Raw genomic sequence first — 13022 nt, forward strand, 5'->3', positions numbered from 1 at the left:
CTCGATAAATAAACTCAAAAACTAAATAAACTGACAAGTAACAAATACAATTGAAGGCCAAGGCCATAAGGTCATGTCACCAGCAGGGGTCATTAAATCAACTTAAAACATAAATGTCATTAATGGCTTCTACACACACTCAGCATACAGTGAACACACATTGAGGTGAAGCACACACTAATCCCGGTGCAGTGAGCTGCCTGCAATAACAGCGGCGCTCGGGGAGCAGGAGCTAACCAGTAGGCCACGGCTGCCCCGTATCACCCTAACCCACCAATCAGGGATTCAAACTGCTCATCCGTAAGGTGAGACTCACTTTTTTGATGCCAAAATGGGTTACTTATGCGATTCATGCAAACCCAAGGAGAAATGTTTTACAACCCCAAATCAGAAAAAGTTGGGACGTTGTATAAAATGTGAATACAAACAAAATGTAATGATGTGCAAATCTCGTAAAACTCATATATAGTTGCCAAAAGGACACAGACAACATATCAAATGTTGAAAATTACAAGTTTGACTATTTCATTGAAAATATATGTTCATTTTGAATTTGATACCAGCAACACTTTTCAAAAAAGTTGGGACGAGGGAAACTGTTGGAAAAGTTGTGTAATGATAAAGAAAACAAAAGGAAGAATATTTCACAACTATTTAGGGCAACTATGGCAACATGATTGGGTATGAGTCTCTTAGAAATAAATATGTAACAATGTCATTTTAATGCTTCTTAACATGAAATTGTGAAGTATTTCACAAGAGTTCATCATCTACAGTACTTAATATCATTAAAATATTCAGAGAGTCCAGAGAAATATTTGCAAACAAGGAATATAGCTGAAAAACAATATTGGATGGCCGTGGTTTTTTGGACCTCAGATGGCACTGCATTAAAACCAGACTTGTTTCTGTAAAGAAAATCATTGAAAGGGCTCAGGAAAACCTCTGATAACCATTATCTATGAGCATAGTTTGATAAATGCTAGTGTAAACTTCATCATGCAACAGCCAAAATTGTATTTAGACATGATACGGAAAAAACGCCGATGTCTTATCTGGGCCTGAGCTGGTTTAAAATGGACTGAGGTAACGTGGAAAATGGTCCTGTGGTTAGACCAATACAAATGTGCAATTATTTTTGGAAATCATGGACTCATCTGGGCTAAAGAGGAGAGGGCCTTTCCAAGTATCCAACTTATCCAACTTGTTTTAGTGCTCAGTTCAAAATCCAACATCTATGACGGTGTTGAGGAGCATTAGTGCCTACAGCATGGGCATCTTGCACATATGGCAAGGCACAATCAATTCTGAATGATGTATACAGGTTTTAAGCAACATATACTAACATCCAGGCAATGCTTTTTTCCAGGGAAGACCTTGAACATTTCAGGAAAAACAATGGCAAAATGAATTCTGCACATATTTAAACAGTATTTATCCATAGAGGAAGAGTCCAGGTGCTAAGTTGGCCTGTCTGCAGTCCAGACCTGTCATATTAGGTGCATCATGGAATGAAAAACATGATTAAGAGTACCTCATACTGTTGGGCAACTGAAATCCTATATCGGGGAATAATGGGACAATATTTCATTCTCAAAACTTTAGCAAATGGTCTCCTCAGTTCCTAAACATTTACAGAATTGTGTTAAATGAAGAGGTGAAGCAGCACAGTGGTAAACATACCCTGTCCCAACTTTTTTTGAAACATGTTGCTGGCATGAAATTCAAAATGATCATATATTTTCAACATTAGATATGTTGCCTATGTTCTTTCTGCTGCTAAACATATGTTTACAAAACTTTATTATCACATTCTGTTTTTATTTGCATTTTACACAACGTCCCAACTTTTTTTCTAATTTGGGGTTGTAGCATGTTTTATTTGTGTGCCCCTCTCTAATTTGTCATTCGTAGCAGTTGTATTGGTGGTAGTGGTATTACCGGTAGTACTACTAGTTACTAGTCATTTAGTACATTTTCTTAATCTATGGTTGCTTTCAAAAGTCAATGAAGTCATAGTAGGCATGAAATTCTAAAGCACGGAACAACAGAACAACATGACAAACATGCATTGATGCAAGAAATCAGTGACACATTGGCATCTGGGTGCCAGGCAAAAAGCCCTCTTCCAGCAGATGAACTAGATTAATTCAGCTCAGGCCTCACACACAACAAAACATCACCTTCCTCAGGAGTCAAAGACCTGGGAAGGGACGGGTGCGGTATAAAATAACTGTTTCACCCTGAAGCCGGTGCCGTCACACCCATAGATATATATGGTCACACCGGTGTGACAGGAATGTTGGAAATTGAAGGTTCTAAAGAATATCTGGAACATGGAATTTTAGAATCTTACATTGTTGCGGAACAGAATCTTCAGGTCGAATGTTCAAAACTCCCCTGCTGAAGTGTTACGTTTCTTATAATCACTGGTTTAAAATACGTGATTGTGACAGATGCTATAAAACAAGTCTTTTAGTCTCCTTGCTAGCATGTCTCTTATATGCTAAACATGCTACATGCTTGTCTGGCTTTTCTCCCCTGTGTTCTCAGACCAAAGCTGTGGCCTTTGCTGTGAAGACCAATGTCAGTTACTGTGGGGCTCTGGATGAGGATGTACCAGTGCCAGGGACTGCCATCTCTTTTGATGCTAAGGACTTCCTGCACATAAAAGAGGTACAGTATGATCGCCTAAAGGCCTCGCCCATAATGCAAACCTTTTTCTTTTATAATAAGTAACCTACAGTACACTTTATATCATGTTACTCATAGGGAAAGAGAAGGAAGCCTTTGTTGGTGTTATAATGTTTTGATATAATTGAGTTTTTAATTTCCTATAAGAGAATAAAAGGGTTGTAAAATGTAAAGAGTTCCTTCCATGTCACTTTCTGTTAGTCCTCAGTTGTGGATCCTATAGTTAGTGGACTGGATCCCTATAGTTATTACCCCGTCTATGCACATGAACAAATGCTTGGCTTTCTGCCGAGGTTGGACATTAACATTAACACAGTGCCTATGTTAGCTGAGTTAGCGTCATTGCTCTGTGTAGCGCCCACATTAGCTGAATTAGCATCTAGTGCAGTGCCTGTGTTAGCTGAATTAACATATGCTCTTTTTAATGTCTTTGTTAGCCGAATTGGCATCTTTGCTCAGTGTAGTACTTATGTTAGCTGAATTAGCTTTCTTTGCTCAGCAGAGCTTTTGTTAGCTTAATTGGTGTCTCTGCTTAGCAGTGCTATAGACTATGAATAGAGGTTACTACCACACAGATAGCAAAGTCAGATTTGCAGATATCGGACCACCGGGTGCTGGCAGCTGGTGACTTGCGACTTCTGGTCTGCTGTTGGACAATCCATCAACACCTTAAATTTAATTTGTTGTGAATATTAAGGGGAAAAATATAAAATATCATGAAAATAAAGTAAGAAGTATAACTGATTAAAATTTAAAAAAGTGTTTTTGACAAAACGGTGGTGCAGTTGCATCCCGCAAGTGGGCCACCAAAAAACAGATGAGCAAAAACGTCAGCAGACCACCGGATCGATGGCCAGTAGTGGTCCACCAGCCTAATGCTATCTAGGCAATGAAGTGGAAAAAGTGGAGGGTATATGTACTCCAAGAAAAGCACTACCTGGACAATCGCTAATAGTGCTGTGTGTTTTATCCTGTTTGGATGGGTGTCGGTGGACATCCGTTTGACAGCTTTTCCTGAATCTCCCTCGTATCAGGTTTTAACTGTTGGGGAGCTAAACATGTGATTTGACACATTTACACAACATTGAAGTATTGAATGATTTCATTTTAGCAATGATTTTGCTCTGAACATTTATCCTTAACTCTGAAGATTTGATTTGTCTCAGCACATTCATTCAACTATAGATCTTTGGATCTGATCTGGTTTTGCTGTATGTGTAGATGTCCTGTTAAGTACATTGATAATATAAACTTTTGCTCAGCCTTGTAACGATCACTGTCTGCCACCTGAAAAAGGACATCAGGAGATGCCCCAAATAGTAGTTCATGAGGGATCGGTTGCTGAAAACTCATATGGTCCTGTTTGTCTCTCACTCTCTTGGTACCTTCCCTTGTCCATTTAAAACCTGTTTTGCTAATCATTCCCCTCCTCTCCTCTTTCGCGATCCCTCCATTCCTCTGTGGAGAGAGAGTGTCATCTTACAGCTCCCATTCATGTCAATGACTGATGCTAATGCTGATGCTAACCCTAATGCTGCTGCAGCCTAGCTAGTATGAAAATGACCCATCATCTGCCACCCATGGTGCATAGTTTTAGTAGTAAAGCTATAAAGAGCCAGCTGTCTGAGCTCCATATTCCACATAACCAATCACCACAGCAATCAAAGCCCAACATTGACTTGTCACGATGGTGGATGGCTGAGATCAGCCTATAAGAAATAAGTGTCTTAGCATCGAACACAGCTGGGCCTAACAGGCTGCCCCCTGGTGTTCCCCTTGCAGAAGTACAACAATGACTGGTGGATCGGGCGACTGGTGAAGGAGGGCTGTGAGATCGGCTTCATCCCCAGCCCTCTGAAGCTGGAGAACTTACGCACCCAGCAGGAGCAGAAAAAGAGCCGCATCCAAGGGTAAGAGCACAGAACCACAGGGAGGTTCTCAGGGTGTCACTAGAACCCTAGAACTACCTGGAGGTTCTCAGGGTGTCACTAGAACCCCAGACCTACAGAGAGGTTCTCAGGGCTACACTAGAACCCAAGAACTACAGAGAGGTTCTCAGGGTAATGCTAGAACCGGGAGGTTGTTAGGGCAACACTAGAAACCTTACGATCACTACAGACAGGGTTCTCAGGGCAATACTCAAACCTGCAACCACAGGGAGGTTATCAGAGCAACACTAGACCCTACAAGCACAGAGAGGTTCTCAGTGCTATGTTAGAACTTCAGGGAGGGTTTTCAGGGGTTGGGAAGAGTGGTACTAGAGCCACAACCAAAGGAAGAACCTGAGGGTATGCAAGCAGAGGCAGGAACCATGGAGGAGGTGTACTACATCCAGGAACCAGAGGGGAGGTGCACTGTACTGTAGGACTGAACCAGGGAGGAGATGCCCCACAGGCAGGAAGCGGAAGGAGCTGTACGACTACCTTACCGTCCACTACAAGCAAGGAGGGCAGGGCTGGAACCATGATAGATTGGCTGGTTATTGGTGGACTAGAGCTCAGAGCCCTATGTATGTGTGCATTTGGGGGGCAGCGCACAATGTCCAATAAGCACACTAGATAGGAACTAGACCCAGGAAGTAGTAAGGGAAAGTGTGGGATAAGCCCAGAAGAAACTGTTTTTCAACACCTCAGTCGTTCTTATAACCACATCCAGCACCAAATGTTTCACACACTTATCTGATAGCCTCAGTCTCAGAATGAAGACTACCCAGAGAAACACAAATGTTGATGATCATCTTTTTTTGGGGGTGGATGGGGGTGCTGGTTTGTTAGTATTGGATGGGCTGAGTTTGAAACCTAAAAGTGGTTAATTTCCAGTCAAAACTGGTTGAAAACTGCTGTGGTTAATCTCCAGTCAAACTTTGATCCTAATTTAGGAGGGACAGCTTCAGACATAACACTCAGAGTGCATTAGGCTCGTTCTGTGTGTCTTAGGTAGGTCTTTTCCCATTAAACTGATGCTTGCCATTCTTAATGTTGAACTTACTAATGATTGACATTTGCTAACGATTTTTACTTCCTCCAATAATGCATGTGTTAGTCTTTTTATGTTATATATATGTGTGTTGTGTGTGTTCAGACTGTTCTGCTGGTGAGTAAGGTGGCAGTGTGTGCTCAGGATGTACTCACGCGCTGCAATGTCTGTGTGTGTGTGTGTGTGTGTGTGTGTGTGTTGTGTGTATTCTGGTCATTCTTCCAGTAAGTCCAGCGGAAGCTCCTCCTCCAGTCTGGGAGATGTGATGTCATCAGGTGAGCCTGTTTTCCATTGGGCGGGATAAAATGGGGCGGGGTCAAAGGAATCAACAGGAGAGATGGATTCGTAGGGTTTTTTTTCCCTTCTGCCACCCAGTCAACATTCTGTACCTCCACACTGTCCAGCATACAGCTAGACTCCCCACAGCATGTTGTGTACAGGGGGCAGAGTTTATGATGACACGGCTGGTCAGGCTTGGACATGTTTGGGTTGTTTGTCTATTATGTGAGTGTGTCCGTATCTGTGTGTGTGTGTGTGTGTGTGTGTGTGTGTGTGCGTGTGTTTTCTGCATGTCCCTGAAAGTCAGTATACTGACTTGTTACTCTTGTTTGCCCCACAGGAAAGCAGAAACAGAAAGTGGTAAGTGCTCTGTGGACCCCCCCCCCCCAGTGCTACACCCCCCCACCACCACACCCCCCCTCCCCACCCTCTGAGCTCCTCCACCCTCTAACTCTCCACCTAACTCACCTGCCCCGTGCCCCTCCCCCTCTCACTGACTCTCACTCACTGACTGTGTCAGAGGTCAAGAGGTGATGTCCAACACTTCTACTTCCTCTGTGGGATACAGTCGACGACGGTACACACCTCTGGGCTTAGTTTAGGAGGGTTGTGTACTGTGTCTTGTCTTTCTCACTGTTTTGCCTCTACGTCAGAATCTTCCCAACGGTGTCCTAGGTTACAGTAGAACACCTAAGTAACTGGAACTAACTCCTCTACTGATGGTCCAGATGTTGCTTGTGGAATTGATTGGCATTTGTTTGGGATTGTTTGGCATTTGCGTTGGTTTGCCTGCGTGGTGGTTGACCTTTGACCCTTTCAGACGGAGCACGTGGCCCCCTATGACGTGGTGCCCTCCATGAGACCCGTGGTCCTTGTTGGACCCTCCTTAAAAGGCTATGAGGTAAGCACTCTGCAGTTTCATTGGCTTACCCCAGAGGGAGCTAACAATAACTAGGTCTTGTGATTGGTCGTCTTACCTGTCATTCGCTTTCTTTGTTCCAGAGACTGGATAGCAGTTAAAGGCTATTTTAAGATGTCATATTTTGGTGCATTTTATGGTGAAAAGAAGTCTGTGCTATTTTTGGTGATGCCAGTATTTATTATCATAGCTTGTATCAGGGGAACAGAACTGTTTATGCTCATGTGTGCAGTTAATATAGCATGCAATGAGTATGTATGTGTGTGTGTGTGTGTGTGTTTACCCATCTGTTTGTGTGTGCACATGAAAGAGGAAAAAAGCAGATCGTTTTCTCCCTCCCTCTCTCCCCTCTCTGGCGTAGAGAGCACAAAAACACACTCACTCCTTCATCACGCTGTTACCACGGCAACTGGGAGACGTCAGCATTGGAAAGTAGAGCAAGGTTTGAAATTAGAAAGAGAGAGAGAGGGGGAGAGAGAGGGAGGGGGAGAGGGAATGGGGGAGAGAGAGAGGGCATGAGAGAGAGAGAGAGAGAGAGAGAGAGAGAAAGGGAGGGGGAGAGGGAATGGGAGAGAGAGAGAGAGAGAGCGAGGGAGAGGGCATGATAGAGAATCCAAGAGAAAGGAATGAGAGAGGGAATGTGTGAAAGAGAGAGAAAGAGAGAGAGAGGAAGAGGGTGGAAGGAGGCCTTTTAGAACTCATGTGTTGTATGTCAAAAACATCGCTTAGCACAAACACAGGCAGGCAGGCAGGCAGGCAGGCAAACAGGCTCTTGCTTGGGCTCCCAATCATGACTGGCTGGCTAACTGGCTTCTAGGGAAGTCTACTGAGATACACACATGCTCCACAGATAGACTCCAACATGCCTGGTTGTCCAAAGACTTCCACAGATACGTTCTCTGGAGTAAAGTGAGGATCATTGTAAACTGTATTGTCATAATCAGTTTGTCATTTTAAACCAGATATTTTGTTTTCTTGCATAAAAAAAAAACATCCATGCGTGTGTTTACAGGTCTGTGTCACATGACATCATTTCCCCCTCACTCTCCTTCTCTGCTGCAGGTGACAGACATGATGCAGAAAGCTCTCTTCGACTTCCTGAAGCATCGCTTTGATGGCAGGTGAGATCCCCTCTCCACCCAACAAAAAAAAAAAAGAAAAAGTAAAAAAAACAAACACACATCCACACACACCTTGATGACCTAGAGGATCCCATATTGGTCCCCAGTACGCCCACAAACCTGTGAGCTAGTGAGATGGGAGTGCCATTGGGCAGCTGTGGCCTACTGGTTAGGGCTTCACACTTGTAACCGGAGGGTTGCCGGTTCGAACCCCGGCCAGTAGGAACGGCTGAAGTGCCCTTGAGCAAGGCACCTAACCCCTCACTGCTCCCCGAGCGCCACTGTTGATGCAATGTAGAGAACAAGAACATATTACTATTGATCTTGGTAAATGTGCTTGTGTTAGCCAAAGGCTTAATATGTCAAATGACTGTAATCCAGGTCATTTCATTAGCATATGTTAGCATAGCATACATTACATACATTGGACAAAAGCATCTGCCAAATTGGGGTTATTTGCCATCTTTGATTGGGGTATTGATGCTACGTGTTTTTCGTCTGTCAGGATATCTATCACCCGCGTGACAGCAGACATATCTTTGGCTAAGAGATCCGTGCTGAACAACCCCAGCAAGAGAGCCATCATCGAACGCTCCAACACCAGATCCAGCCTTGGTAAGTCTTATGTGTCTCTGTGTGTGTGTGTGTGTGTGTGTGTGTGTGTGTGTGTGTGTGTGCGCACACGCGTCTATCTGTGTGGTTCTGTGTATTCCTAGTCAAACTGGGGTTTTATGAAATTGTCAGAGCTGGCATCAAACTCTGATAACATGACTGGTCTAGATGGGTGTTTGAGCGCCATCTGCTGTTTGGTAACAGTAATGATATTTAAAAAGAAAATGACAACCTGAAACACTGAGCTGAAACAAAATCTGTAAACACTGTATTCTAATCAGACTTATCTGTATATGTGTTTGTGTGTGTGTGTGTGTGTATGTGTGTGTGTGTGTGTAGCGGAAGTTCAGAGCGAGATTGAACGTATCTTTGAGCTGGCGCGCTCACTTCAGCTGGTCATTCTGGACGCTGACACCATCAACCACCCAGCTCAGCTGATGAAGACGTCCCTCGCCCCCATTATTGTCCATGTCAAAGTGTCCTCGCCAAAGGTTTGCGCACACCCACACTCACACACACACATACACACACACACACACCCATCATCATACATGTCAAAGTGTCCTCGCCAAAGATACACACACATAATTTCCCATCATTGTGCACGTCAACATTTCCGAGTCAAAGGTACACATACACAAGTGTACACACACATACACAACCACACATACATGTCCACATGTACTGTATATACATCTCTGTGTGTGTGTGTGTGTGTGTGTGTGTGTGTGTGCTCCCAGGTGCTGCAGCGGCTCGTTAAGTCCAGGGGGAAATCTCAGAGCAAACACCTGAATGTCCAGCTGGTGGCAGCAGACAAACTGGCCCAGTGTCCTCCGGTAGGTGTGTGTGTGGGGGGTTGGGGGTGGTATGAATGTGTGTGAGTATTCGTGTGCATGTATGTGGTTTCACACCTAGATTGTGTTATGTAATTGTAATAAGCATAACCACTAATCATTCACCTCCTCAGAAGTGTGAGGGGGCATGTCTATATGCACGTATGTCTTCACATTGTACCCCATATGTGTGTGTGTGTGTGTGTGTGTGTGTATCCTTGTGTGTGTGTTCATCAAAGTCAAAGTCAAAGTCTGCTTTATTGTCAATTTCTTCACATGTCAAGACATACAAAGAGATCGAAATTGCGTTTCCTACTATCCCACGGTGGAGACAAGACATATTTTACCAATTAGGTCCACAGACAAACATAACATTCAAGTAAACAATATAAAAAGTAAATAAGAAGGCACATACAATAAAGAAATAAGAGCAGCAAAATCTGAGTTGAAATTGTGCAATTGTGCATACAGTAGACAGTCAATATAATAGTGTAAAAGTCAGGCCAATAAATGGCTGAGGTAGTTCTGTTTGACCTAAGTATGCAAGTGGCATAGTGGTGCAAGTTATGTAAGAGCAGCAGAAGTGTGTTCAGAAGTGTTTTCAGGACAACAGGACAACAACAACAAGTTGCAAGTGTGCAAGTGTACAAGTGGAGTAGTGCAAGTGGAGTAGTGCAAGGCAGCTATTGTGGGTCTAAAAGTCCAGGATGTTATGTAGCTGAGGGTGGAGGGGGGAGAGAGTTCAGGATCCTAACAGCCTGGTGTATGAAGCTGTTGGTGAGTCTGGTGGTGCGGGAGTGCAGGCTTCTGTACCTCTTCCCAGAGGGCAGTGGATCAAACAAATTGTGAGCGGGGTGACTTGCATCTCTCACAATTTTGGTCGCCTTGCGGGTGAGGTGGGAGGTGTAAATGTCCTTCAGGGAGGGGAGAGAAGCACCAATAATCCTTCCAGCTGCGTTCACTATGCGCTGCAGGGCTTTCCTGTTGTATTCAGTGCAGCTTCCGCCTGCCGTTCATGTTGTATCCATGTGTGAGTGTGTATGTGTGTGTGTTTCAGCCCTCCTCTACTCCCTGTAGGAAATGGTTGACATATTTTTCATATACCCGTGTGCATATGTGTTTCTTTGTATAATGTTTATGAGTGTGTGTGTGTGTGTGTGTGCGTGCGTGCGTGCGTTCTCTCTGTGTCTGTAGGAGATGGTCAACACCATCCTGTCTGGTTGTTTGTGTTTATGAATGTTTCCATGTTTGCATGTACTTGTACGTGTGATTGTCTGTTTGCTTATGTTTGTCTGTGTGTGTACGCTGTGTTTGCATGTGTACGCTGTGTTTGCATGTTTAGATTTATGTTTAGGTTTATAGGTCTTATATCAATATTAATAGACTAAATAGAATTGAACAGAATAATAATAACCATAAACACACACAAACCACAACTCTTGAATTAGTTAGATACAAGTTAAACAGATGAGTGGATTGTATATGTATGTGTGTGTGTGTGTGTTTGTCTGTGTTTGTGGCCGTGTTTGAGTGTGTATGTGCTTGTTGGCATGTTTCCACCTGTATGTTGATAACAATAATAATAATAATAATAATAATTATAATAATAAGCTTTATTTGTATAGCACCTTTCATACTCAGAATGCAGCTCAAAGTGATGTGTTTGTGTTCTGTGATGGCACCCCCTGCAGGAGATGTTTTTTTTTGTGATCAACTGTTTATTGAGTTATATCGACGGGGGATTTGGGGTACTGTTACATGAAATAATAAAATGACATATAAAAGCATACACCTAATCGTGTTAAAAAGAAGAGATTAAAAATGCAAAATGATAAAACAGATATTGACAGAGAAAGAGAAAGGAAAGAGCACTCAGCAGCAACATGTACTTTATGCAATGAAGCAGCTCATCACACAAGAGGTATGAGATCTTTGGCCCTGCACATTAATGCGCCCCCTGCAGGAGATGTTTGACATCATCCTGGATGAGAACCAGCTGGAGGATGCGTGTGAGCACCTGGCGGAGTACCTGGAGGCCTACTGGAAGGCCACACACACCTCCAGCAGCACCCCCCTCAACCCCCTGCTGGGCCGCAACCTGGGGCCCACGGCACTCGCACCCTACCCCTCCACCATCTCTGGCCTGCAGGTACGCAGAGCACACACACACACACACACACACACACACATGTACATGCACCTGACCTGTCTGGGCGTTACTAGACACACACACATGCACCTGACCTGTCTTGGTATTACTAGACATAGATACACACGCACACACACACCACCCCACACACACACATTTACCTGACCTGTTGACCTCTGACCTGTGTCTCTCTCTGTGTTTGCGTCTGCAGCAGGGCCAGCAGAGGACGCGGCATAGCAACCACAGCGCCACCGACCACTCCACGGCCAACGAGCGCCGCAACCTGATGACCACCGACGAGAACTACCACAACGAGCGCGCTCACAAGGGCCGGGGGCCACGCTCGGCCTCCCAGCAGCAGCAGCAGCAGCACGGGGGTCGCGACCCCTACACCCTCGCCGAGCAGGGCTACCAGGACCCCTACCAGGACACCTACAAGCCTCACCGCAACCGCGGCTCCCCCGGAGGCTACAGCCAGGACTCCAGGCATCGCCTCTAAGCTGGGGGGAGGAGGGAGGGGGGCACGCCTCTAAGCTGGGGAGGAGGGGTGGGGGTGGCAGTGGGGGTGGCATACCTCAGACCACCCCCACCGCCACCCCAAACCTGCTGGAGCCCCCAGAGCTGAGCAGCCATGGGTGGGGTCTGTTGCTGCGCCTCTTGACTGTCAAAACAAACAAACAAACAAACAAATAAAGCGACCACTGCGCCAGTCTCTCAGCCCGCCACTACTGACTGCGCTCTGCTCAGAACGTCTCAAATGCTGCTCCCCGGTCTTCTCCAGGGCTCGGCAAAACAACTACTACAACAACAACAACAACAACAACAGCACTAACAACAACAACAGCACTAACAACAACACCCCAAGCAACAGACCTGACTCCTCCACCTGCAGTCCCCACCCGTTCTGCTCCACCTGTGAAACAGAGCTCGCCCTTGGTGCAGATGCTTGGTTTTGCTCATATCCCCGTTTGTTTGTTTGTTTGTGTTCTGTTGCTAACAGCAACCACAAAAGAAGAGAAAAAAAACATGTGTACAGGAGGAGGAGGTGGAGGCCCCCGGAGCTACAGTAGAGGCTCCTACTGCCAGGAGAGATGCTTACATAGAACTGACAGCAGGGGGCGCTGCAGCTTAGTCAGTGGGCCTTACAGTTAGAGTACAAACCTCTGCATGACCGGAGATGGAGAGGGAGTCCGGAAGAAGGTTTTGCACTCATTAGTGCCCCCTACTGTACATCTGTCACAGTACAGCCGTGCTGCAGAAAGGCATCAGGCTCTGGGCTCTGTGAAGTGCTTTGAGGCTATTTCTATTGTTTTGGCGCCGTATAAATACAATTGAATTTATTTGAATTGAATAATGTCACGATAGCCAGATGACCTTTGGTGCAGACGGCCTCACATCAGCATATCGGCCTCATAACCCACACTCCCGACTCGTCTGCG

The 13022-nt window shown here is 45.0% G+C and overlaps 1 protein-coding gene across 3 annotated transcripts in view; it reads left to right on the forward strand.

Annotated features, from left to right (window-relative positions):
- Positions 1–12091, forward strand: part of cacnb4b (calcium channel, voltage-dependent, beta 4b subunit) — a 34474-nt gene extending 22383 nt beyond the window's left edge. For 2 of the 3 annotated variants that reach the window (XM_048234778.1, XM_048234777.1), the window contains 11 exons: positions 2554–2676; positions 4477–4604; positions 5896–5945; positions 6290–6309; positions 6770–6850; positions 7931–7989; positions 8495–8604; positions 8941–9092; positions 9342–9437; positions 11398–11583; positions 11795–12091. In XM_048234778.1, the coding sequence (XP_048090735.1) occupies positions 2554–2676; positions 4477–4604; positions 5896–5945; positions 6290–6309; positions 6770–6850; positions 7931–7989; positions 8495–8604; positions 8941–9092; positions 9342–9437; positions 11398–11583; positions 11795–12082 (1293 nt within the window). In that variant the 3' untranslated portion in view covers positions 12083–12091. The remainder of the gene's footprint in view (positions 1–2553; positions 2677–4476; positions 4605–5895; positions 5946–6289; positions 6310–6769; positions 6851–7930; positions 7990–8494; positions 8605–8940; positions 9093–9341; positions 9438–11397; positions 11584–11794) is intronic. The other variant, XM_048234776.1, reaches the window with a different exon arrangement.
- The last annotated feature ends 931 nt before the right edge of the window (positions 12092–13022 follow it).

The sequence above is a fragment of the Alosa alosa genome, chromosome 23 (genome assembly GCF_017589495.1).
Source record: "Alosa alosa isolate M-15738 ecotype Scorff River chromosome 23, AALO_Geno_1.1, whole genome shotgun sequence".
In the NCBI taxonomy this organism is placed as follows: domain Eukaryota; kingdom Metazoa; phylum Chordata; class Actinopteri; order Clupeiformes; family Clupeidae; genus Alosa; species Alosa alosa.